This window comes from Malus domestica, chromosome 09 (assembly GCF_042453785.1).
Source record: "Malus domestica chromosome 09, GDT2T_hap1".
Classification (NCBI taxonomy): Eukaryota; Viridiplantae; Streptophyta; class Magnoliopsida; order Rosales; family Rosaceae; genus Malus; species Malus domestica.
In genome coordinates, this window is record NC_091669.1 from 11,876,811 (window position 1) to 11,902,452 (window position 25,642).

The 25,642-nt window shown below is 37.7% G+C and overlaps 1 protein-coding gene and 1 pseudogene across 1 annotated transcript; both read left to right on the forward strand.

Annotated features, from left to right (window-relative positions):
• Window positions 1–15,276: 15,276 nt before the first annotated feature.
• Window positions 15,277–19,394, forward strand: LOC103443307 (trifunctional UDP-glucose 4,6-dehydratase/UDP-4-keto-6-deoxy-D-glucose 3,5-epimerase/UDP-4-keto-L-rhamnose-reductase RHM2-like). The gene is made up of 3 exons (XM_070804357.1): window positions 15,277–16,800; window positions 17,704–17,776; window positions 18,900–19,394. The coding sequence occupies exons 1-3, from the start codon at window positions 15,287–15,289 to the stop codon at window positions 19,392–19,394; spliced, it is 2,082 nt and encodes a 693-aa protein (XP_070660458.1). The 5' UTR covers window positions 15,277–15,286.
• A 4,436-nt stretch (window positions 19,395–23,830) lies between these two features.
• LOC114819214 (trifunctional UDP-glucose 4,6-dehydratase/UDP-4-keto-6-deoxy-D-glucose 3,5-epimerase/UDP-4-keto-L-rhamnose-reductase RHM3-like) lies at window positions 23,831–24,860 on the forward strand (annotated as a pseudogene).
• Window positions 24,861–25,642: the final 782 nt, after the last annotated feature.

The following is a 25,642-nucleotide window of genomic DNA, read 5'->3' on the forward strand; positions in this document are numbered from 1 at the left end:
CAACTTCTCTGTCTTCTTTTCTTCTTGGAATGCCGGTCAGGTGTATATCAAAGAGAATAAAATGATTGTTACTTGGAAAGCAAGGCAGGGTAAAGCTGCCAGATTCAGGAAGTGAGCCTTCAGATTTATGAGCTTTCCATGTACAACGGAAGTTTTCTCCAGCTGCTTGTTGTGAATACGCACAGGAAACCCGAATGAATTAGGAAAACAGAAAGACTAAGGACCGAAAAGAATACGCAATTAAGCACAGAAAACACGTATGGCTTAGGAAAACAGAAAGGCTAAGAATCGAAAAGAATACACAAACTGCAGGCACCAAGAGAGTGAGGGAAAGTAACTCTTTCACACGGGTAATCAGAACAAATCGAGCTGCTGGTAGCCCTATTCACCTACGTTAAACGCAAGAAGACATTCTAGTTTCGATTCGTTTCCTTGGCAATTTAAGCTTTCCAAATGAATTAGGGGTTTTTTCCTTCTTTCGGGTGTTATATTTTCGTTTTTCAAGTAGGATTTCTCTATCAACCGGCGTCATCATGCTCACTATATAAAGAGTTCTTGGGATGTATTTGTTAATTAAATCATCGATTACCATCAAAACTTTTAGCTTGAGCAATCGAACTTGTCATCTCTCTCTCTCACACACACACAAGCATGGAGTGCCATAGCATTGCTCTCCAGTTGACTTTAATCTGTCCATGCAATAACTGTTGGTCGAAAGTAGAATCCGTGCTGTATGAATTCGAAGGCGTGCTTGATTTTGGGAAAGATGCAGATACAAATAAGTTGGTTGTGGAAGTGGAAGACTACGTCTGTCCAAGAGAACTCATCACAGAGCTAAACAAGTTAAAGAGGGTGACGGCGGAGCTTCGGGGAGCTCAACAGGGTTCCCAAAACAATCAAGCTCAATTCCATAACAAGTTCGGTAGCATGGTTATTGGCGAGAGTAGCAAGGGAACGGCAAAGCCCGAAAAACTATCACACATGACCTGCCGGCAGAAGAAAACGATGGGCAGTGGCGAAGTCAGAAATTTTTGAGGGGAGGGGCTGAATTTTAGAAGGTAAAAGGTCCCAAAAAATATCGATAACCACATCATTTTAGATAATAAATAATATTAATATCGTTCATAATTTGTAAATATAGACAAGTTACAATGTTGTTCATATTTTGTGGTACTTTCCCTATTAAAGAGATGGTACAAGTGATGGTTCAAGAAAATGGAAAAAAAATATCATTTTTGTTAAATGTGGTATTATGATAAAAAGTTAACATGTATACTTTTTAGTGGAATATATATCGACGATGTGAGTAATTAATATATTCATTTGATTAACATTCTCAAAATTATAGTTCTTAACTAAATTATATACCATCGATAAATTCATAAAGTAGCTTAGAGATGATCTAACAAAAAGACACAATATCAACTTGACAAAACTAAAACAACTAAAAAAAATGAAATCGAGGGATAATCGTAGAACCAAAACGCCTTCATTTTAAATAAAAGTATTTAATGAAATAAAAACAAAAACAAAAAAGAGCCCAAAAATTGGGCTGAACCAGTTTCATGTGGGCTGTAGATATAAGTAAGTCAAAAGCCTATACCCGAAACAACATCATTCATTAAAGCCAATAAACATTATGATTCCGTTCCTCTTAAAGCCAATAAACGTAACGACATTGTTCCTATTAAAGCTAATAAACTGAAATATACTACAATTCTTCTTCCTTGCAAGAAGATGTTTGGAGATTTCACTGCTTCAGTGTAGGTTTAGAGGATTCAGATGTCCAGAGGGGCGGCTTATCAAACTTAGAGTCAAGTTTCGGTGACCGGAGGTGCAATCGCACCTCCTTGGGTCTCTGTGGCTCGCCACTACTCGCTCAGATTCTGTGCAGCTGTAGCAAAAAACAAGCCTTCATTTTCGGCGAGAGGAGGGGCGGGTACTTGTTCTTGGGTTTCATTTCCGGCGAGGGGAGGGGCGGCCGCCACTCCTCGCCCTCATGTAGCTTCGCCACTGGCCACAACACCTTAATAACTTTTTGAGCCTTCACAGAACTTCCAGAAATCCCAATAGAAAGAAGAATGCAAAACTATTCCACAAAATTCTTTATAAAGCCAGAATTGAGAGAATCAATTTCAAGTAGTTGGAATTTAATAGATAGTACAACAAAATTAATGGCATCGGCCTCCTTATGGAAATGGAAACGAAGAGAGCATACCAAATAGAATAAAAACCAACTCCAATCGTAGCCCACCAAAGTACCTGCACTTGGGTACCAAAACCTTTTTGTTAAGGATAATGGAAAATTCTAAAACTCTAAATTTGTCCAGAACAGTAGACCAAATTTGACCTACAAAAAGCACTCAGAAAATATGTGAAGCAGTTTCCATACCTTCACAACAAAAAGAGCACATAGATGCTATAGCAAAACCTCTTCACTGCAAGAGATCATCAGTTAAGATCTTGCTATGTAAATACTTCCACCGAATAACAACATTACGAAATGAGAGAAAAAGTGTCAAACTCATCTATCCCATTGAACCGCTGGTTATTTACTACGCTTAACATAAGCCAAAGATGAAAAAAAATTAAAGTTACCATTAGAAGCAGACATCCAAATTAAAGTTTCCATTAGAAGCAGACATCCAAATCATTCCATATGTGTCAAATGTCAAGTTTTTCCTCTTAATTTTCAGTACACGTCTCTATCAACACTAAAAGGAGAAAAGATATGAAGGAAACATATAAAGTAGAAAAAATGTGATTAACTATTTGAATCTTTTGAGAGTATGTGTTATTAGTGGCTCCATCTCATAAGCAGTTAAATGATCCAGAATATGAGAAAATCTGTTGTCACTGAAATATCCCCTTTATATATCTCCTTATGTAGTGTTAACCTAGTCGTCAATTATATATATTGTATGTTGGGGTGTCCTTTTCAAACTCCTCAATTGACCGTAATCTTAATTCACAACTACCATTAGTACGTTTAAGACGTATACGTAAGGGCTCTAACCATCTCATTATAATAACGCTGCCATCATGTTTGCATTTGATGCACTTTGTTTTTTTGGTCAATAAATTTCATGCACTTTGTTAGTATGATGATCCACTCTGATTAAGGCATAACCCATCCTACTCTGATTAGGCGTAATTGTACAAGTTATCCCAAAAATTTTTTGCTCCCGCGAGTCACTTATGTAGATGTTTACTTAGTTGTTGATGGACTAGAACTCTCATGAATCTTTAACATGCATCGATGTGTAATGTACAATATTGGATTTCTAGTCTGCACATTCTACCCTTCGTTCATTTTATCTACGTCATAATTAAACTGGAGCACAATAAAATTTTCGTAACTCTCAAAGTAAGATTCACATTTGATCAACTACAAGTCATTCATAGCAACTCTGAACTTTTTGCCAACAAGAGTGCAGACGCATGTTATTCTTTCTACTGCTATGTTAGCTAGTAAGTTAAAACAAAAATGGTTTCAAAACAAATAGCTGGACTTTATTTTTGGATATAAATACTCATGTCGATACAATGATTTCAACCGATATTTATATGTATAAAGGGTTGAAAATTTTAATTTGAAATGAATTATTTTATGTGAATGGAAACTATATTTAATGAGTTGTGTGACTATTCATGAATAAGTTTGTAATATCTCAATGAATGAGTTGTGTGACTATTCATGAATAAGTTTGTAATATCTCAATGAAGGAGAAAGGTTGCAACCCTTTGCCTTTTAATGGAAGAGATGAACTCTTCAAGAAAAGACACGTTTATTCTGAAGAGTCATTTCTATGTCTGTATAAAAGGTCTTTCCATCTTTAGTCATAGGTCAATTAATTAGTGGAGTCATACAAGTTTATACTAGTCATATCATGCTTCGAGATAAAGTGAGTCTTTAAAAGAGTTTAACACAATCATGGTTTGCTAGAGCATTACGATATGATGTGCTACTATCTTAAGGAGGAGGTCGTTCTATCCTAGAAGACAACTGTCGATCAAGTATGAGCATCATATTGGGGCGTAAATTGTTTTTAAAGAGAGAGAACCAAATTCTTGACTCAATCATTATTTTCATATTTTTCTTTTTCATTATGTCATGTTCGTGTTATCATTTGATCATGCATTACATATTGTCTTTACTTGCATGATAATATTTGAATTTTTATGTTATTATATAGCAATTAGATCTTATTTTTCAACAAAAAGTAAGACCATGAACAGTAACATTTTTGAATGAAAGACAAAACGGCTCTCGGTGAAATATGCCGCGCCATGAATGCAAGGTGTTCCCTGATGAACATGGTTGAATGTTGATGTCCTTTCTGTCGATCACCTAAACAGGCTCTTACAACTTTACATTTGTAGTAATATATATATATATATATATATATATATATATATATATATATATATATATATGAAATTGACATGTTGTATTTGGTGGCCAATGTGTCTAATTGGAGAATGAATGTCTTTGCACCTCCAATATATCTCTTCTTTTCGTTGGATGGTCCCAACGGAATTCGGAGGAGAATGGGTTTACGACGATGGTGGACTGGTTCGTAAGAATCCGACCGGCGGGGAGATGTGAGAAGTTACTTTACTTCTTGGAATGCCTTTCATGTGCATATCAATACAGCTTTTAGGAATTCACTGCCGGAGGCAATGAAAGAAATTGTGTTCCGATTAATTGGTTCCTCGTATTTAACAGACAAAAAAGAAATTAAAACGAACAAATAAGAGATATGCAAGGCAGGATTGAGGAAGTGAGCGCAGACAGCCACTAAAAGAAAACCCCAAATGTATTAGGAAAATAGAAAGGCTAAGGTTATTTCCAACTGAATGATCCAGAGGGCCGTAAATAGCCCCAAAATCGTCTCCAACCGAGGACCAGGTCAAATAGCTCATGGGCCCCACTAGACAAAAAAAGGCCAAAGGGCCAATCGGCCAGCCCAAATGAGCCAACCAGCGGGCCTTGGGCCGAGCTAAAAAATTTGAATCTCAACGGCTAGCTGACGTCACCTAACTGTTATTTATGAAGTCTTTTTTTTTTTTTTTACAATTTTTTTTTGGGCCAAAAATTTAAAAAGAATATTTAATTAGGGCCCAGAAAGGTGATTGGTTCTATGTGGGGATGTTGCTTTTATAAGCATGTTTGATTGCTCAAACCTCTCCCACAACCGATGTGGGACAAATATAATGGGTCCCACATATCCAAGCTTTTGCTTGTTCAATTCTCTCCCTATGTGAGACAAATATAATGGGTGCCCCAAATATAAGCTTCCTATTAGAGATGGTAAATGTGCATTTAATTTAAGTTGTTGTAGTTTTAAAATTTAAATAACATGTTTGGCTCTATGCCCCTCGGTTGGAGATAAACATGGTTAAAACGAGCCCCATGACCCTTTGGCCCTCGGTTGGAGATGGTAAGAAATATGGCCCTGCACTATTCATTAAAATATTAATTTCTTGGAGGGCCAGATGTCTAAAACGAGTCATTTGGCCAACCTTCGGTTGGAGATGGCCTAAGAAACCGAAAAAAAAGGCAAAGCAGGCACTAAATATACAAGGGGAAGTTACTTTTTCAAACAGGTAATAATCAAAACAAAATCGACGTAGGTTGCCTGATTCATAAACTTTTTTTTTGTTGATGAAAGTGATAGATATATTGAAGATAGAAAAGGATTGCATCAAGGGAGCCAACCAAACTCCTATTAACAATCTTCAAATAAAACATCTAAGAAAATGTTCGGTGGTTCTTCAAACCAAAGAGCAGGAATAGTGGAGGAAAAACTATAGCGGGCAGGTCTGTGAGCCACCTCGTTTGCTTGGCGTCTGATATGGGTAAAGCTGACTCCAGTGATTGCCGAGGCAATTGCTCTGGAATCCTCAATGATAAGACCAACATGGGAGAGGTCTGGTGAGGAAGAGCAGAGAGCTTGGACAATCTGGAACGAATCACTCTCAACAATAATGTTTTGAAAACCCCTGGAATACGCCAAAGCAAGACCCTCCCTAACCGCTATGGCTTCTACAAAGAAAGGGGAAGAGATGTAAAGAGAAGACTTGGATAAACCCGCCAAAAAATTCCCATCCGAGTCATAAATAATCGCCCTCGTACCACCAACAAGGTGAGTGGCATCCCAGGCACCATCACCATTCAGCTTCACTTGTCCTTGCCTAGGTTTAGTCCACTTTTGCCTTGTGGAAACCTGGAAGCTATTCGGAGAAGCAAGAAAAAATACCATCAGGAAGTTTTGCCACATTAGGATTAAATCAAATTTATGATTATCCAGTGCAGGAATAATGGAAATCAGCCACTCACTGACCGATCGAGAGGGATTGCCACTAAGCAGCCTTCCCAAGGCTGAGAAACTCCACATGCAGGCTGCAAAGGGGCAGTCCTTGAGAATATGAACACCTATTTCATCATCACCGCCGCAGAACATGCATCCGGAATTAGTCGTAATATGTTGTTTGGCCAAGTTAGTCTTAGATGAGATAATATCCAAACAGGAGCGCCATACATTAATCCTGACTTTTGGCATAACTTTTGCTTCCCAAATTTTCTTTCAGAGAAAAGAAGCTTGCGACTCAATAGAGGGAGATGCACGATTTGACCTTCCTATAGTCACGTCAAGCACCACGTGGTACATGCTCTTAACAAAGAATAAACATTTCTTCTTGAAATGCAAAATTAGCTTGTCTTCTGGTAGGCGATGACTAATAGGCAGCGAAAGGATAAGGTTTGCCTCCAGATCCGAGAACAGGTCCAATATCACCTTAGACCTCAAGCATTTTCTGTTTGTATCAATGAGGTCGCTGTCAAAGTTAAAGTCGCAATTTGTAGGCTTAGGGGTGAAGATACGGAATGATGATGAGAGGGGCAGCCACCTGTCCTCCCAGATTTTTATACTTCTACTGAACCCAACTCTCTATCTTGACCCCTTCTCTAGCACATCTCGACACGAACAGAGGCTTCTCCAGATGAAGGAATCCCCGGGTTTGACTGCAGCCTGGGAGAATGTGGAGAGGGAAAGTACTTCGCATAGAAAACCTGGGCCACCAAGGAGTTAGGTTCAGTTTGGAGTTTCCAAGCTTGTTTTGTAAGGAGTCCTAGGTTGAAAGCATGAAGATTTCTGAAGCCAAGACCTTATTCAGTTTTGGGAAGGCAGAGCTTGTCCCAAGCAAGCCAATGGATTTTTCTACTTTCTTCGGAATTATTCCACCAAAAACATGCTACCAGTCTATTAAGCTCATCACATAAAAACTTAGGTAAAAGAAAACAGCTTATTGCATATCGAGGGATGGCCTGTGAGACAACTTTAACCAGTATTTCGCAGCCCGCTGAGCTTAGAAGTTTCATTTTCCAGTTATGTAGCAGTTTCTAAAGGCGCTCCTTGATAAAATTAAAGCATTGGCTCTTGTTTCTCCCCACAAGTGTTGGAAGACCTATATATCTATCATGCTGCTCCACCCGATTCACCCCCAACTGACCCGCTAGAGAGTTTTGCACATTTCTCTTTATATTTCTGCTGAAAGAAACTTCGCTCTTCTGCAAGTTAATTTTTTGGCCCAAAGTGATTTCGTACTTATGGAGAATAAGCATAATTTATTGACATTCCTCCGGAGTAGCTCTAGCAAACAGAAAACTATTGTCGGCGAATAGGAGGTGATTGATTCGGGGAACACCAGAGCATATTGAGATTCCCTGGATATGACCCTCCCATTGTTTTTTTTTTCAATCAAAGCCGACAGTCTTTCAGATCAGAGGAGAAAAAGGTAGGGGGACAATGGGTCTCTTTGCCGTAGCCCTATCAACAGGTAGAGGTACCTTTTTGGCACCCCGTTGATCAGGAAGGCATACGAGACGATCGAGACACAAGTCATAATCAAGTCCACCCACCTACGATAAAAGTCAAGATGGAGCATTACATTTTCCAGGTAGCCCCATTCGATGCGATGTTAGGCCTTGCTCATATCGAGCTTCAAAGATAAGAATCCTTTTTTCCCCTGCGCCTTCCGAACAAAAAGTGGGACAGTTCCGTGGCTAACATAATGTTGTCCGAGATCTGACGTCCCAGGACGAATGCATTCTGGTGGTGGGAAACTATATGATGGAGCAACGGTTTCAGTCGGTTTGCAATAGCCTTGGAGGCGATTTTGAATAACACATTGCAGAGGCTGATGGGCCGAAGCTGGGACATGTCTTTCGGAGTTCTAACCTTTGGGATGAGAGTGATATAGGTATAGTTCATTTTTTTAGGAGATTACCGGAGTTTAGAAAGGAGAAGAGATATGTTGTTACATCTTCACCAACAATACCCCAGAATTTCTGGAAGAAAAGGGGAGGCAGCCCATCAAGCCCAAGGGAGGTGGAAGGCTGCATCTGGAACACAGCCCTTTTGACTTCATCCACATCAAAGTGTTGCGTCAGGGAAGAATTCATATCGTCTGTCACACGCTTGTCAATGACATCCATAATTTCTCCATCCAGGGGAGGGTGGTCGGACGAGAAGATAGTTGAAAAGTAATCGATGACTACCCCCTCAATGCCCGCATCGTTGTCGTGCCAAGCACCATGGTCTCTCATCCAAGATGTTTTAGATCTTCGTCTCCAATAGGTCTCATCCTGGGCCCAAATGGAGTCTTGTTGTTAGGCAAGAGCCTGCCTTTTTGCAAGGCTAGAATCCGAGAAAGGTTGACTATCAATTGAATTAATTTCATAATGAACCTGGGTTAACTCAGCTTGACGGACTTTGAAGGTAGTTCGATGTCAGGACAATAGGGCCATACAGGTGGCCTTGATCTTTTCCACCACCTGAAACATAGGATACCCAATTACACTATGGGCCCATGCCGAGCGGATCACCTCCATACAATCTAGATGCTGGGTCCAAAACTCTTCAAAGCAGAATGAAGGAGGTTGTGGGTGACGAGAGCTGGTCTGAGACTGAGTAGAGAGGACAATTGGGATATGGTCGGAGTTGAAGGGATCAAGGTGGCGAACTACAGTAGCTCATTCCAGGAATTCCTGGCAAAGAAATGGTCTAATCTTTCCTTTATGCCCCCATTTCTAAACATTACCCAAGTGAAAGGATTCCCCAAGAACCTAGGTCCCGGAGATTACAGTCACACATAGCTTCACGAAAGTCTAGCATTTGGTTGAGGGTCGGGCCCCGCCACCCAATTTCTCGCCCGAGTGGAGGAGTTCCTTGAAATCCCCTCCCACCGCCCATGGAATAGAACTTGCCAATGAGATTTGCCTTAGAAGATTCCAGGACTGGCGTCGGTTTGACAATCTTGGGCTTCCATAGAATCCGGTGAACCTCCAGTGCTCCGGATCTCCAATACCTCCAATTTCAGAATCAATATAAGATTGGGAGCTAGAGAGGATTCGAATATTACAATCCTCTTTCCAAAAAAGACAAAGCCCTCCCGATTACCCCAAGGAGTCAACACCAAACAGACAATCAAACCTGAGTTGAGTTTTGAGAAGTTGCATTGAGCTAACTGATCTCTTGGTTTCGCAAAGGAAAACCAAGTTGAGATCTTCCAGTCACACTAGATTTTGCACTGCTTGAACTCGTCAGGGGTTCCCAAGCCCCCAACAGTTCCAAACTAAGAGATTCATGGTTTTTGGCAGGGACAAGACGCACCCGCCGCCGTCAATTGTGGAACACCCTTGCCAGCCACTGGAATTCTGCCCAAATACCCAGCCTTGACTGCATCTTCAAATTTTTTTTTTTCTTTTCCCTTTTTGGTTGACTTTATATTTGTTGTTATTGGATTTGTGACGATATTTAGTGCTTGAAGTTTGTCATATAATGCTTAAATTTTTTGGTATTAAAAATGTTTAATTTTGTTGCTTGATCTCTCTTTCTCTTTATGTCTCGTGTATGAGGAACTAGTTCAAATTATCAACAAAATATGTAAGTAGTAGATTGCCCTAGTTGATAGGACATTCACTTACCTTTCTTTAATATAGTTTAAAGTAATAATATCATTTGTAATTTTGTTTTTCTTTTTGAAACAAGAAAATTAAATAACAATAGTCACTAACATTAGTTACAGAATAAGGTGGCTAAAGTCTTAAACATTGGCTAAGAATCCATCCCTTTAGTCACTGTTTAAGATTTTAGTCACCTCATTTTGTACAATTAATATTAGTGATTATTTTTCACTTAAATTTTCTTGTAATGAATATATATATGGGGTTCTCAAATTTAGGGCCAAAAGCTCAATTATTAGATTTACCTATCCACTAAAAATAATAATCAATCAAGCAAACTTCAGCATATGCATGCAAATGTGACATTGGCTGATTCATTGTCATGGGGATCGACTTAGAAGAAGGTTAAAATGCCTCTGACTTAGACATAAGGAAATAATTATTAGGCATATTAGGCAAGGAATAATGCTAAAACATGCACATAACTAAAGTATTAGGCAGGTTAGGCATAAGGAATTAATGATTACGCATATAAATAGTGAATGAATAATGTGCTAAAGCATGCACATAAGTAAATTATTAGCCATATTAAGCATGTTTTCTTTTTTATATATTAGGCAATGAAACAATATATAGTATGCGGGTGGGTAAAACATTGCTTTCTCATTTGGAAAAGGCAAAAAACTTTCATGAGAGCACAAGCTTGGCGTTTTTCCAAGTAATGCATCATCTGATCCTCTGAAAGCTTAATCATAATTTTTTTTTGAACAAAACGCTGATCATAATATTAAATAGGGGCATGTAGACTTGAGAATCTAAATAAGATAAGTGTATTGATTAAAACCCGGATGGTTTATAAATTTAATTCAGATTTCTATTTTAATTCGTAATTCTTAATTGCATATCATATTAATTAGCTCCACCAAGTTCATTATTTACAAATGTTGTCATAAGGCAAGTGGCCCTTTACCACAGTGATGGAAAGGTGTTGAGCCCTTGCATGACAGCGTAGGTGCAAACCCCGTCGTTGGCTAATCTAACATCTAATCTAACAAAATATATCGTTTGACAAAAAAAAAATGTTGTCATAAGAAAATTTGAACACGTCCACAACTAGTTCTACCTATTAATAGGTGATATTCCATTTAAATTCAAATTGTTACCATAAGCAATGATCATTGGGAGAAATACTAAGGAGACTCTCCACGTTATAGTTTAACGTTAATTCTCATGACAACATTATAAAACATTGTGAAAAAAAATGAGGTGGCAAAAAGTCCATGGAGAGTCCTAGCACTCCTCTCATCATTGGTGTAGAAAAATATATAATATAATATAACTAGAAAATCATTTCATAGACACAAAAGAATCATTTACCACTAACATGATCGCAAAGAATGAGAAGAAGATGAAATCACCATACGAAAGCTTATAGTTACGTACATAAAAAACTTATGGATCTACACATGTAGGTTCCATAAATGTAGGTTCACACATGATATAGATACATAAATATAGAAAACATAAGCCAATTTTCATCCATGCCAGACTATATACTTCAAATTAGGTCCATACTATATACTTCAAATTAGATACATATATAGGTTCCACATTGTCTTCCAAGCCATCTTCAAACTCATACCGCCATTCTTATATGATTCATCTATATCACTACTACAAAAAACCAAATGTGAAATTACAAAATTCCCTTCAAGACAAATGCATTGACTTTTGTTGACCGTCTTGTCATGTCACGTACGTGTGGGCGCAAGCGAAGTCAAATTTGGAGTTATAACGAAAGAGTTATTAATGAACAAAGTTGAGGGTAAAATGATCATTTGACCATAAATCTCGAAGGCTCCAGATTTTGTTGGAGCATCAATCTGGAGCCACGTGTATGGTTGTGATGAAAAGAATAGGAGAGAAAAGAGTGGGTGCTGCCTAATTGGGAAGGAAGAGATAAGTGCTAACTAATCAGAGAATAGAGAAAGGAAGGAAATGAGGGAATAGAGGAACCAACCAACCCGGACTTCCATTCGACCCGCGACCCGGCCTGATTTTTACAAACACCCCGATGCCAATTCCGATGTTTTCCCAACGAATTGACTGTCACCACCACCTGCGCACAACTCCACGATCTTCCTTTTTCATGTTCCACCCTAAACCCGATGGGAATTGGCCTAGTTCTGTGATGAGCAGTTACGGCAGCTCCGAAAGTCCTATGGCGGCGATCTGCCTATCTTGCAGGCTACACTGACCATCACCACCACCAATACACTTCTTTTGAACCCAGAAACAAGTCCCAAGCTTTGGTTGGTGCGTCGGAACATCGAGGAAGACGAATCGAAATACACTCCTTTTTAGGGTTCCGATGGATCGAGGGTGTTTTCACACATTTCCCGGTCGAATTGGACTTTGGCCCAGGTATGAAAGTTGTTCACCTTATTTTTTTTCTACATTTCTGTAAAATTTGGGATTTTTTTGAGTTGTTGAAATTTTCAGCTAGTTGGGGCTACTAGCTGTCGTGTGTGACGGTGAGTGGCCTTCTGAGCCGTCGCCTCGTGGTGGCTCATGCGGCGGTTGGTGGAGGGAAACCCAAGGTCCCTCTTTAAGTTTTTCGATGTGTCGAATTCGAATCCGCCGTCTGTTTTCCCACATTCTGACGTTTTAGTAGAGTTTTACTAAATGGTCCCTAATTGTGGTTTGGAAAGTGACTACATCCTCGATAGCGCAAGTGGGGGCAACCAAATATCTGTGAGTGGACCTTTTCTTAACTTGCATGATTTTATAAAATATTAAGTTTGCATTCACGAAAAGTATGATTTCATGATTTTACGTTTTATGCATTATTTATGATTTATCGCACTTTTGTTTTACGAAAGGTTATGAATTATTATATTTTCATATATGAAACTCTATGGATTATGAATATGATTTATATTACGGTTTCCGAATATGAGCTATGAATTATGAGATTTTCATATATGGAATTCTATGGATTTACGAATATGAATTATCATGTTTTCATGAGATGAGGATTTGAGCTTTTGAGCTCCAGATTTGATATGAGATTTTGAGATATGTTTTCGGCGCTTATCTAGTGGGTTATCATACAACACATCCACACAACATAGGTATGAAGACGTCTATGGCCATAGGACACAGTTAAGGGCAATTATGTATGTATTTCTTCTCCGACGTAACCCGGAGTCGTACAGTTTTACATTCGGGTGATGCGGTCTACCATGTTTCTTCACTGGCGTAACCCAGTGTTGTACAGCTTCACCTTCAGGTGATGGACAGGTATTGCCTTTGGGCGAATAAGGAGTGAGATATTTATGTTATACCCCAAACTTCACTAGCCACGACTAGTGTCAATGTGTGATGTTATATATTTCTTCTCCGACGTAACCCGGAGTCTTACAGCTTCACCTTTGGGTGATAGGGCCTACCGTGTTTCTTCACTGGCGTAACCCAGTGTTGTACAGCTTCACCTTCGGGTGATGGATAGGTATTGACTTCGGGCGACTATGATACCCCTAAAGAGTACAGTATTGATTAGATTTATGGATTTACCTTCGGGCGACGATAGCACCATTATTGAGCACTATTTTACACGTACATGTTTTACGAATGTTTTCATGGCATGTAAAGTTTTCGAAAAACTACTATTTAGTATTATATATAAATGTTTTCAAAACAAAGGGTTAGTTTGCTAAGAAAGAAAATGGTTTTCTTATTATTATTAGTATTATTATAAACGTTCGTCCACTCACCTTTTCAGTTTTTGCACCCCCTCAGGAGTTAGAGTCGAGGCACACGATCCCGATGTCAGGACAAGTGTTCTCTGTGTGGTACCCATTCCTTTGTTCGTACCTTTTAATATAATTCTTAATTAGTTGTATGCTCTGAACACGTTCATGTATTAGGATTTTCTTTCTAATGACATATTTTATTCATAGGCATGTTTAAAATGACTTTGTCACCCTCGGGTGTCGGCCAGCACGTGCCCATCCTGGTATTAAAAGGATATCGAGATCCGAGCATGTCAAGTTCATCGAGCAAAATTTTTAGAAATAAATTTTATTATACAATTTAAAATAAACAAGGTGTATGCAACGAAATATTGGTATTCGTCGCGCAAAGTTTTTTAAAAATAATAAAAAAGAAAATAATTTTATTTTACAATTTAATATATAAAAAAAATAAAATAAATAGGGTTTAGGTGACAAAATGTTGATTCGTCGCGCAAAGAAAATAATTTAGGTTAACAATATAAAATAAAAATAAAATAAATAGTGTTTAGGTGACGAAATATTAATATTCGCCACGTAAAGTTTTTTAAAAAATAAAAACTATAAAAATAATTTATTTTACAATTTAAATAAATAAATTGGATTTAGGCAACGAAATATTTGGACTTCATCGCGCAAAGTTTTTAGAAAATAATTTTTATTTTTTTTAACATATTGCGCGACAAAGTCTAAAATTTCGTCGTGCAAAGTGACTTTGCGCGACGATGTGTGTTTCATCACCCAAGGGGTTTTTTTTACTAGTGTGCCCACACATATAACTTGGGATGTATAAGGATCATTGTCATCTTCGTCTTCAATACCATCTGGAGGAGGTGGTGGGTGGTAGAACTGGCTGCAAGAAAACGTTAAAACTAGGGTAATGCTAGGGGGACTAAATTGGTAGACTAAAAATTTTGTAAACCAAGGGATATGGAAGTTGATAATTGAATTATTACTTAAGTGTTAATTAACATGTTTATAAATTATTGATGACACATCATTTAGTTTACAAATTTAATCTACAAATTTAGGCTACCTAGCATTATTGTGTCCTTAAATATTCCACTCTTTAGCTTCCCTCCTCACAGTCGACACTCTAATATCCTTCTCTCCTTTTTCTCTAGTCATTTCTCGTCTTTCTTCTTCAACCTGAGCACAGGACAAAAGGCTGCGATTTGTACTTAAGTTCCACTCCAACCCAGGATTTGTAAGTCATAAAGCTTCAATCTTTTCCATCTTTCTACTTTGTTTATATTGTTATCTCACTTGAAATTAATAGAGTCTAAAATGAAGGTCTATTGAATTCTTAACCTTAAGTCATCAACACATGAAAGCCTCGCTAGCAAGTTTGTTTTGTCCGTGAATCTCCCTTTTTTTGTTTGTGTCAGTGGCAATATATCCCCTTTTTCTCCTGCATTTGTTAGCATGCTTTGTTTTTCTCCTGATTCTTAGTCATTTGTTTTTCTCCTGATTCTTAGTCAAACTTTATATGCTGGACTATACAGGAGTCGTTTGGATTAATATGGATACTGAGTATAAACCGAAGAACATCCTCCTTACTGGAGCTGCTGGCTTCATTGCTTCCCATGTTTGCAACCGGCTTATCCGGAACTATCCTGACTACAACATTGTGGTTCTTGACAAGCTTGATTACTGTTCAAATTTGAAAAACCTTCATCCTTCAATGTCATCCCCCAACTTCAAGTTTATCAAGGGAGACAAAGGCAGTGCTGATTTTGTCAACTTCATCCTTTTGACCGAAAACATTGATACAATAATGCACTTTGCAGCCCAGACCCATGTCGACAACTCTTTTGGTAACAGCTTTGGGTTCACCAAAAACAACATCTATGGTACACATGTTCTTCTAGAAGCATGCAAAGTCACTGGTCAAATCAAAAGATTCGTTCATGTAAGCACAGACGAAGTCTATGGAGAGACAAATGAGGGTGCTGTGGTGGGAAATCATGAGGCTTCCCAGCTTCTTCCGACAAACCCCTACTCTGCAACTAAAGCTGGAGCTGAGATGCTTGTTATGGCATATGGCCGTTCATATGGATTGCCTGTGATAACTACCAGAGGGCACAATGTTTATGGCCGCAACCAGTTCCCTGAAAAGATGATTCCAAAATTCATTCTCTTGGCTATGCAAGGGAAGCCTCTTCCGGTTCATGGTTATGGATCCAGTGTCAGAAGTTATCTCTATTGTGAGGATGTAGCAGAGGCATTTGAAGTCATCCTCCATAGAGGTGAGGTAGGCCATGTGTACAACATTGGAACGAAGAAAGAAAGGAGGGTGGTGGATGTGGCCAAGGAAATCTGCCACCTATTTTCTCTGAACCCTGATACTCATGTAAAGTTTGTAAAGAACAGGCCCTTCAATGATCGGAGATATTTCTTGGATGACCAGACGCTGAAAAACATGGGATGGTCGGAAAGGACTTCGTGGAAGGAGGGTTTGAGGAAGACCATGGGATGGTATGTCAAAAATCCCCAATGGTGGGGAGATGTTTCTGGGGCACTGCTCCCTCATCCAAGAATGATCATGGTTCCTGGAATTGAAAGACAATTTTATGGTTCCGAAACTGGCGATTCTGCTTACCGTTTGTCAGCAAGTGATTCTGATCACAGCAAAATGGTTGCTTCAGCTCCAAGGAACATCCCATCCACTGATAAGCCATCTCTGAAGTTTTTGATTTATGGTAAAACAGGGTATATCGGAGGCCTTCTTGGGAAGATTTGTGAGAAGCAAGGGATACCCTATGAGTATGGACGAGGGCGTCTTCAGGAACGGTCACAGCTCATGGCTGATATTCTAAGTGTTAAACCAAACCATGTTTTTAATGCTGCTGGAGTGACGGGCAGACCCCATGCGGATTGGTGTGAATCCCATAAACCAGAAACAATTCGGACCAATGTTGATGGTACATTAACCTTGGCTGATGTCTGTAGAGATCACGGCCTCCAAATGGTGAATTATGGCAGCGGTTGCATTTTCGAGTATGATGATGCCCATCCAGGGCCGGCCCAGGCCCAGTGCAGGAGGGGCAACCGTTCAGGGCCCAAAAAAATTAGGGGCACCAAAATTATTAGGGTGGTATATTTACATATATTTTTATAAGAGTATAAATTTATAAAATTTGATTCAAAGACACATAAATTTAACTAGAAGTGGTGGTTTGTCATTTGAAAATAATAAGGAGGTCTTGGGTTCAAAACACCATGTGTGCTTATTTACTTTTCTTTTTTTACAAATTTTTTTTTATAAGAGTATAAATTTAGAAAATTTGGTTAAAGGATCAAAAAGTTTAATTAGAAACAATGATTTTTGTTGTTTAAAATTAACAAGTGGTCCTAAGTTCGAAATGCTATGTGCATGTTTATTCTTTTCAATTTTTACAAATTTTTGTTTGGTTGGTAATTTATTTTTAGTTACTATCTAGTAGCTATGTGGGTTATTTTTATATATTCGTTTTAATTCAAGTCTAATTTTCAACAAAGAATAATACGTAGACCAAATTTGCAAATTATATGACGTGTCATCAAAATGTTTAATTTAGTACCCATTTATTAATAATACATATTAATTAAAGATTCGAAAACATCATTATTTTTTAGTCCAGTATTGACAAGTTTAGTAAATAAGAAAAAAACACCTCACGATTTATTCAAAAACACATTCAAAGTTCAAATGGAAAACAAAACTCATCATCTATCTACTTGTAAGCCGCAGTTTTTTTGTTTCCCTCTCTCAATACAAAATAAATTAGTCTTTATGTGTTTCTAAATTATTGAGTTTGAAGTGTTTTTCTAAGTATAATTTTTTCGATGTCTTATGTGTGAAAATAAATAATTTTTTTACATGAAATTAGGGCTTTTTTTTTTACGTCGCCCTGGGCCTCAAAAATTTCTGGACCGGCCCTGTGCCCATCCTGCAAGATCAGGAATTGGGTTCAAGGAGGAAGACACACCCAATTTCGCGGGTTCATTTTATTCCAAAACCAAAGCCATGGTACTTTCTCCAACTATAGGTTCTTTTTTTTTCCTTTTTTTTTTTGAGAAAACTATCATGTTTATTACTGTGATAATCTTGAAAGAAGTTTTAGAATAGCTCCCAAGTTCCCAACTGGTATCTCTTTCCCATTTGTGCAACAGGTTGAAGAGCTTCTGAAGGAGTATGAGAATGTTTGCACTCTTAGAGTTCGAATGCCAATATCATCTTCTTTTTTTACAAAATTTTTTTTATAAGAGTATAAATTTAGAAAATTTGGTTAAAGGATCAAAAAGTTTAATTAGAAACAATGATTTTTGTTGTTTAAAATTAACAAGTGGTCCTAAGTTCGAAATGCTATGTGCATGTTTATTCTTTTCAATTTTTACAAATTTTTGTTTGGTTGGTAATTTATTTTTAGTTACTATCTAGTAGCTATGTGGGTTATTTTTATATATTCGTTTTAATTCAAGTCTAATTTTCAACAAAGAATAATACGTAGACCAAATTTGCAAATTATATGACGTGTCATCAAAATGTTTAATTTAGTACCCATTTATTAATAATACATATTAATTAAAGATTCGAAAACATCATTATTTTTTAGTCCAGTATTGACAAGTTTAGTAAATAAGAAAAAAACACCTCACGATTTATTCAAAAACACATTCAAAGTTCAAATGGAAAACAAAACTCATCATCTATCTACTTGTAAGCCGCAGTTTTTTTGTTTCCCTCTCTCAATACAAAATAAATTAGTCTTTATGTGTTTCTAAATTATTGAGTTTGAAGTGTTTTTCTAAGTATAATTTTTTCGATGTCTTATGTGTGAAAATAAATAATTTTTTTACATGAAATTAGGGCTTTTTTTTTTACGTCGTCCTGGGCCTCAAAAATTTCTGGACCGGCCCTGTGCCCATCCTGCAAGATCAGGAATTGGGTTCAAGGAGGAAGACACACCCAATTTCGCGGGTTCATTTTATTCCAAAACCAAAGCCATGGTACTTTCTCCAACTATAGGTTCTTTTTTTTTCCTTTTTTTTTTTGAGAAAACTATCATGTTTATTACTGTGATAATCTTGAAAGAAGTTTTAGAATAGCTCCCAAGTTCCCAACTGGTATCTCTTTCCCATTTGTGCAACAGGTTGAAGAGCTTCTGAAGGAGTATGAGAATGTTTGCACTCTTAGAGTTCGAATGCCAATATCATCTGATCTCAGCAACCCACGCAACTTCATCACAAAGATCTCGCGGTACAATAATGTGGTCGACATTCCAAACAGCATGACCATCTTGGACGAGCTTCTGCCCATTTCAGTTGAGATGGCCAAGAGGAACTTGAGGGGCATATGGAACTTCACAAACCCCGGCGTGTTGAGTCACAACGAGATTCTGGAGATGTACAAGAACTACATTGACCCCAGTTTCAAGTGGACTAATTTTACTGTGGAAGAACAAGCCAAGGTTCTCGTTGCAGGAAGAAGTAACTGTGAGGTGGATGCATCTAAGCTGAAGAAAGAGTTCCCTGAACTGCTCCCGGTCAAGGAATCGCTGATTAAATACGTGTTTGAACCCAACAAGAAAACATTTGCAGGTAGGGCAGCAATTGAAGTGTTTCATGAAGTCGACCTCGTTACCTAGGGTTTCAGTTATTTATTTATCTTGTGTGAACTCTAACTTTTCGTCCAAAAAAAAAAAGTTATTTATTTATCTTGTGCGAAATGGCTAGGGTTTTAGTTATTCTCATGTTGTCATTCCATCAGTGTCATCCTATTAATTAAGTTAAATTTTTTCTGTGATAGATTAGGATAATTTCATAAGTTGGTGGTATTGGTTCTGCTTCTGGTTTGGCTATTGTGAGATAAGAAACTTTGGAATTGCTTTATATATACAAGGGTTTTTTTTTTATCTATTTTATTTTTGACAAACGATAGCGTCAGTAATTTAAATTGTTAATGGTAAGAGAATCGGTACGGTTTGAAGTTTGAACCCACACTATAGTACATATGTATTATTATTTTCCGCCACTACAGTAAAACATCATACACCCTTTGTGTGATTTTTCATATCCACTGTCTTTGAGGACATTTCCTTGCTCTCTTGTTTTTTTTCAATATATTGCCTTCTCTTTACTTAATTATGAAGAAATTTGGAAATATAGCCATTTTAAAGAGCATTTATTGAAATATAACCTAGTTTTTTTTCACATTCGTATAAAACTAACCAAAATTGATTTTTATAAGACTTAATTACCCTTAGACTAAAACTCTATCTTTCTCTTAATATTGAGTTGATTCTAATGAATCAAACTTCTATGGTGAGCCGAAACTTGAGTTTTATGAGAGTAATTTTAGTTGTTTAACAATTATGTTATAGAAATTAAACTCAAGTTGCTCGATTACATGAGTACATTGAATTATTATAATTTATAACTATGATAACATCTGCTAAGTGCTAACACATAGAAATGTCTGCTAAGTGTTAGCACACACATAATACAAAAATTATCTTACCCCCACATTACAATCCATAATTTTGTTTATCAAAAACCATGATTTTGTTGGAGTTAATATTTAACATAGGATAATTGTGTAAATCCTAAATAAAGATAAATTAAGAATCATTCGGGATATAGAAGATCTTTCCTTTTTTTTTTTTTTTGAGAAACCTCGACAATACGAAGGTAATTTTATTGATAACGAAAAAATAAGTTACAATTAGTCAGTTGGGACATAAACCTTACCCGTCAACAAATAAAGACAACAAAAAGGAATACATGAAAAAGAGGGGGGGCATAAACCTTACCCTTCTAGAAACAAAATCAAGAACGATAACAAGAAAAGAGGGGGGACATGAAACCTAACCCCTCTAAAACCAAACCTAAAGGTCTAAACTTGCAAAACAAGTCAAACAACACTATAAAGTTAGGAAGAAAAAAAAAGAAAGTGAGACAAACCTGGATGCCGACATGCACATTAATTTTAGAAGTGGTAGCCAAGAAAGCCAACATAGTCTGAAAACAAAGCAGCATAAATCGCCATCGAAGGAGAATCATGCCATGTTAAAGATGGAGAAGACAAGCCCATGTTAGTACAATTGTCCGCAACAAGATTTCCGTCACGATATATGTGAAATGCGTAGAAAATCATTTTCCGAATGCGATCCAAACAAATAGACCATTGTGTACGAAGAGACCAAGGATGATCAAAATTAGATGATTAAAGAGCATAAATAACACAAGAATTGTCACTTTCTAACCAAAGACAATGCAACCCCCGCTGATATGCAAACTCTACACCAATAATAATTGTTGATAACTCTACAAAAAAAAAAAAAAAAGCAATGACCAATCTGGTGACAGAAACCTCCAAGAAAACGACCATGGAAATTCCTGAAAACTCCTCCACAAGCAGCAGGATTGGGATTTCCTTTAGACAAACCATATGTATAGAGCTTAACCCAAGGAAACCAAGGAGGAGACCAAAGGACAGGAATAATAGTAGGTGCCTTGTGAGGGATAGGTCTGATCCCCAAAGAAGAAATTATCCAAGTGTCAAAACCCTGAGAATAACCAGAAATAAACTTCTCACCATGAACAATCGCCGAATTGATAGACATGCAAAGACGATGAAAATAGATTGGACGTACGACCCTAAAAAATAAACTTATTTCGAGCCTTCCAAATAGCTGAAATAGTAGAAAGACCCGGAAAAATCCATAGATTGTGCAACTGTTTGGAAAAGGGCTTAAGGACATAGACATCCCAAAAAACAGCCAAAGAATCTAAAAAAGGCAAAGAGGTACCTAATTGACATGCTAACCACCTCTAAAGTTGCCTAGATATTCGACATCCAAAGAAAAGATGAGCAGTAGATTCTTCAGAATTACGACATAAACAACAAATGGATGCCAAAGAAATACCACATCGTTGTAGCGCACCCTCTGTAGGAAGTTTATCATGAAAAAGCCTCAAACCCAAAATAGGTAGGCGTGGCGGAATAAAATGTTGCTAGATAACCTTAGCCCAAGCACAATCACTAAGTCTTCTTTGAATAAGTGATAACCATAAGAAAAAAGAAAACTTCCCAGTAGGTGAGGGCTCCCAATCCTCAACATTTAAAGGCAAAGGCAGACGTAAATCTGTTACACAATTGAAGGGAATGAATTTGTAAAATAATCTGGCAAAGACCAACTTTGTGCTTCAATAACATTTGAAACCCGAGGAAGAACCTTAGGTGAAATGACCGAAGACAAAGAAGGGCTAGTAATAGGTTCATCCAACCATTTGTCAAACCAAAAGGAAACTGGCCTCCACTTGCATTTCTCCATATTCTCTCTTTATCGCACCTATTCCTTTCTCTCTAGATTTTAGGTCACAACACGTTATCAGCACACTCTTGACGATGCGCTATAAAGAGCTTGTACCATCTTCAATAAGAAGAGTATTACGTTTCAATCATTCTTATTATGATTAACTTTTTATTTTATTGATTTAATGTAGTTGCTATTCAATTATTTAGTTTTTATGTTGAATGTGATACAAGCATTAAAGATGGAAATCCAACATTGAAGAAGGAACTCTTACAAATCCGTTTGCAAGATTCATCATCGCAATCCACCTTCTTCTAAAACACTATCTTAATTGTCTATATTTTTTTAACTTCAATTGCATAAAACATTCATCATGACGCATCAACCCAACTTTTACACGTTTTGAACTATAGATTCTACTTAAATTGTGTTCGTATTATTTTATACATATATTTTATTGTGAATTGAATATGTGTGAATAAGCAAAGAAAAAGGAAAAAATTCAAAAAAAACAATTAGAGGGAAAAACCCTTTTTTTTTTCGAGCCGAGCTCCCTGAACTGAGCCACGTCGTCGAGCTCCCTGGGTCGAGCCGTTCCATGCGATGAGCCCTGCTGCAGGTCACAGCTTGAAGCCATGGGCCGAACCGAGTTGTCGAGCCGATATCCAAACCCAACAGAGATCTATACGACGTCATTTCGTCCCTCTATCTCTTCTCATCTCCTCTGTGCAATTTCCCGTCGAGATCTATGATCTTCGACCACCCACGACGACCTGCAGTCGTCCTAGATGACACCCTCGTCTTCCCCGACGAATCCCATTGAGATTCCAGTTGAATCTCGTTGAAGTTTTGTCCCCTTTGGTTTTTTGGGATCCCTCTCTCTTATGATCCATGTTTGTCGCCGTCTTCTGAGCAACACCATCTAGATCCCTACCCTTCGTCTGGCTAGCCTAATGCCTTTTATAACTTTATCATACAAAATTGATCTCGACTTTATTCTAGTTATTTGGTAATTTATTGACCACGAAGAATTTATTTAGTAATTTTGTAAATCTAATCAAATTCAAATTTTGAGTAAATATGCATAAATTAAAATATAAAATTAAAGTTGCAAAATATGGAAACTGGACTAAATTCAACAACAGCTTAATTTTTGGACCTGGATCAAAGTACCCTTTGGTTTTTTGGAAAATATTGTATTTATTCTGGAGGTACGATCCGGGTCATTTTTTTTGCTGCATTTTTCATGGATCGGATTCACAATGTGGGCTCTAGTTGCCTGTTATGAAAATTCATTTGGAAAGTGAAACGCATGTTTTCTCTTTGAGAATGAAGTCAGGAAGATCGGTGGGGGTTTTTCGTTTCGATCAAATACTGTCTTTGCAAAACAATTTTACATTTGTAGTATGTTTGTCTTCTCTTGAAATCATAAATGTACTCCCGTTTTATTTGGTGGAATGTGTCTTTGCAACTGAAATGTATTTTCTTTTCATTGTTATCGTGCTCAAATGCTGTCTAAGCAAGATGAAGGTCTCATAAATTCTTAATTATAATTATAGCACACGAACTCCTCAGCAATAACGAGTTTATAATGCCCGGGAATTTCCATTTTTCTTATGTATTTTGATGATTGTGTTTCTTTTAATCATGTCAGCGACCAATACATTACCTTGTTTTTCCTGCATTTGTTATACTCTATTTTAGTTGAAGTTTTGGGAATTTTTTAGTCAAATTTTATGTACTGTGTAGAACTCTTTTGGCTCGATATGGCTAATGACAGACCGAGGAACATCCTCATTAAACGAGCTGCCGGCTTCATTGCTTCCCATGTTGCCAACCGGCTTATGCGATACTATCCTGAGCACAAGATTATTGTCCTTGAAAAGCTTGGTTACAGTTCAAATTTGAAAAACCTTCACCCTTCACATTCATCACCCAACTTTAAGTTTATCAAGGGAGACATCTGCGGTGCTGACTTTTTCAACTTGATCCTTCTCGATTAGTCCATTGATACAATAATGCACTTTGCAGCCCAGACCCATGTCCACAACTATCTTGGTAACACCTTTGAGTTCACCAAAAACAACGTCTACGGTACACATGTTCTTCTAGAAGCATGCAAAGTCACTTGTCAAATCAAAAGGTTCATCCATGTAACCACAGACGAAGAGTATGGGGAGACAGATGAGGATGTTGTGGTGGGAAATCATTAGGCTTCTCAGCTTCTTCCGACAAACCACTCTGCAATTAAAGCTGGAGCGGAGATGCTTATTATGGCATACGGACGAACATATGGAATTCTGGGACAACGACCAGAGGAAATAATGTTTACGGCCCCAATCAATTTCCTGTAAAGATGATTCCGAAATTCATTCTCTTAGCTATGCAAGGGAAGCATCTTTCGATTTATGTCAATAGATCAAATGTCAGAAGTTATCTCTGTTGTGAGGATGTAGCTGATGCATTGAAGTCATTCTCCATAGGGGTGAGGTATGCTGTGTCTACAACATAGGCCCGAAGAAAGAGAGGAGGTTGATTGAGTGGCTAGGGAAATTTGCCAACACTTCTATTTGAACCCAGATGCTCATAAAGTTTGTGCAGGATAGGCCTTTTCATGATCAGAGATATTTCATAGATTACGAGAAGCTGAAAGAATTGGGATGGTCCCAACAGACTTCGTGGGAGGATGGGTTGAGGAAGACGTTGGACTGGTACGTGAAGAATCCCAACTGGTGGGGAGATGTTTCTGGAACACTAATTGCTCGTCCGAGAAACTGCGAAGTTACATGCATCTAATTTTTCATTTTTATGATATCACTGTTATCACAACTTCTCTCTCTTCTGTTCTTCTTGGAATGCCAGTCACGTTGCATATCAAAGAGAATAAAATGACAGTTACTTGGAAAGCAAGGCAGGGTGAAGCTGCCAGATTCAGGAAATGAGCCCTTGAGATTGATGAGCTTTCCATGTGCAACGAAAGTTTTCTCCAGCTGTTGTTTTGAATACGCACTGAAAACCTGAATGAATTAGGAAAACAGAAAGACTAAAAATCGAAAAGAATACACAATTAGGCACAGAAAACCCGAACGGATTAGGAAAACAGAAAGGCTAAGAATTGAAAAGAATACACAAACTGCAGGCACCAAGAGAAAAAAGGAAAACTAACTCTTTCAAATGGGTAATCAGAACAAAATCGAGCTGCTGGATGCCCTATCCACCAACTTTAAACACAAGGAGACATTCTAGTTTCGTTTCGTTTCCGTGGCAAATTGGAGCTTTTCCATATAAATTAGGGTTTTTTTTCCTTCTTTTGAGTGTTAATTATATTTTCGTTTTTCAAGTAGGATTCCTCTATCAACTAGAGCCATCATGTTCACAATATAAAGAGTTGTTGAGATTTAAATCATCGATTACGATCAAAACTTTTAGCTCGAACAATCAAAACTTGCCATCTCTCTTCTCTCTCACACACACAAACGTGGAGTGTCATGGCATTGCTCTCCAGTTGACTTTAATCTGTCAATGCAATAACTGTTGGTCGAAAGTAGAATCTGTGCTGTATGAATTTGACGGCGTGC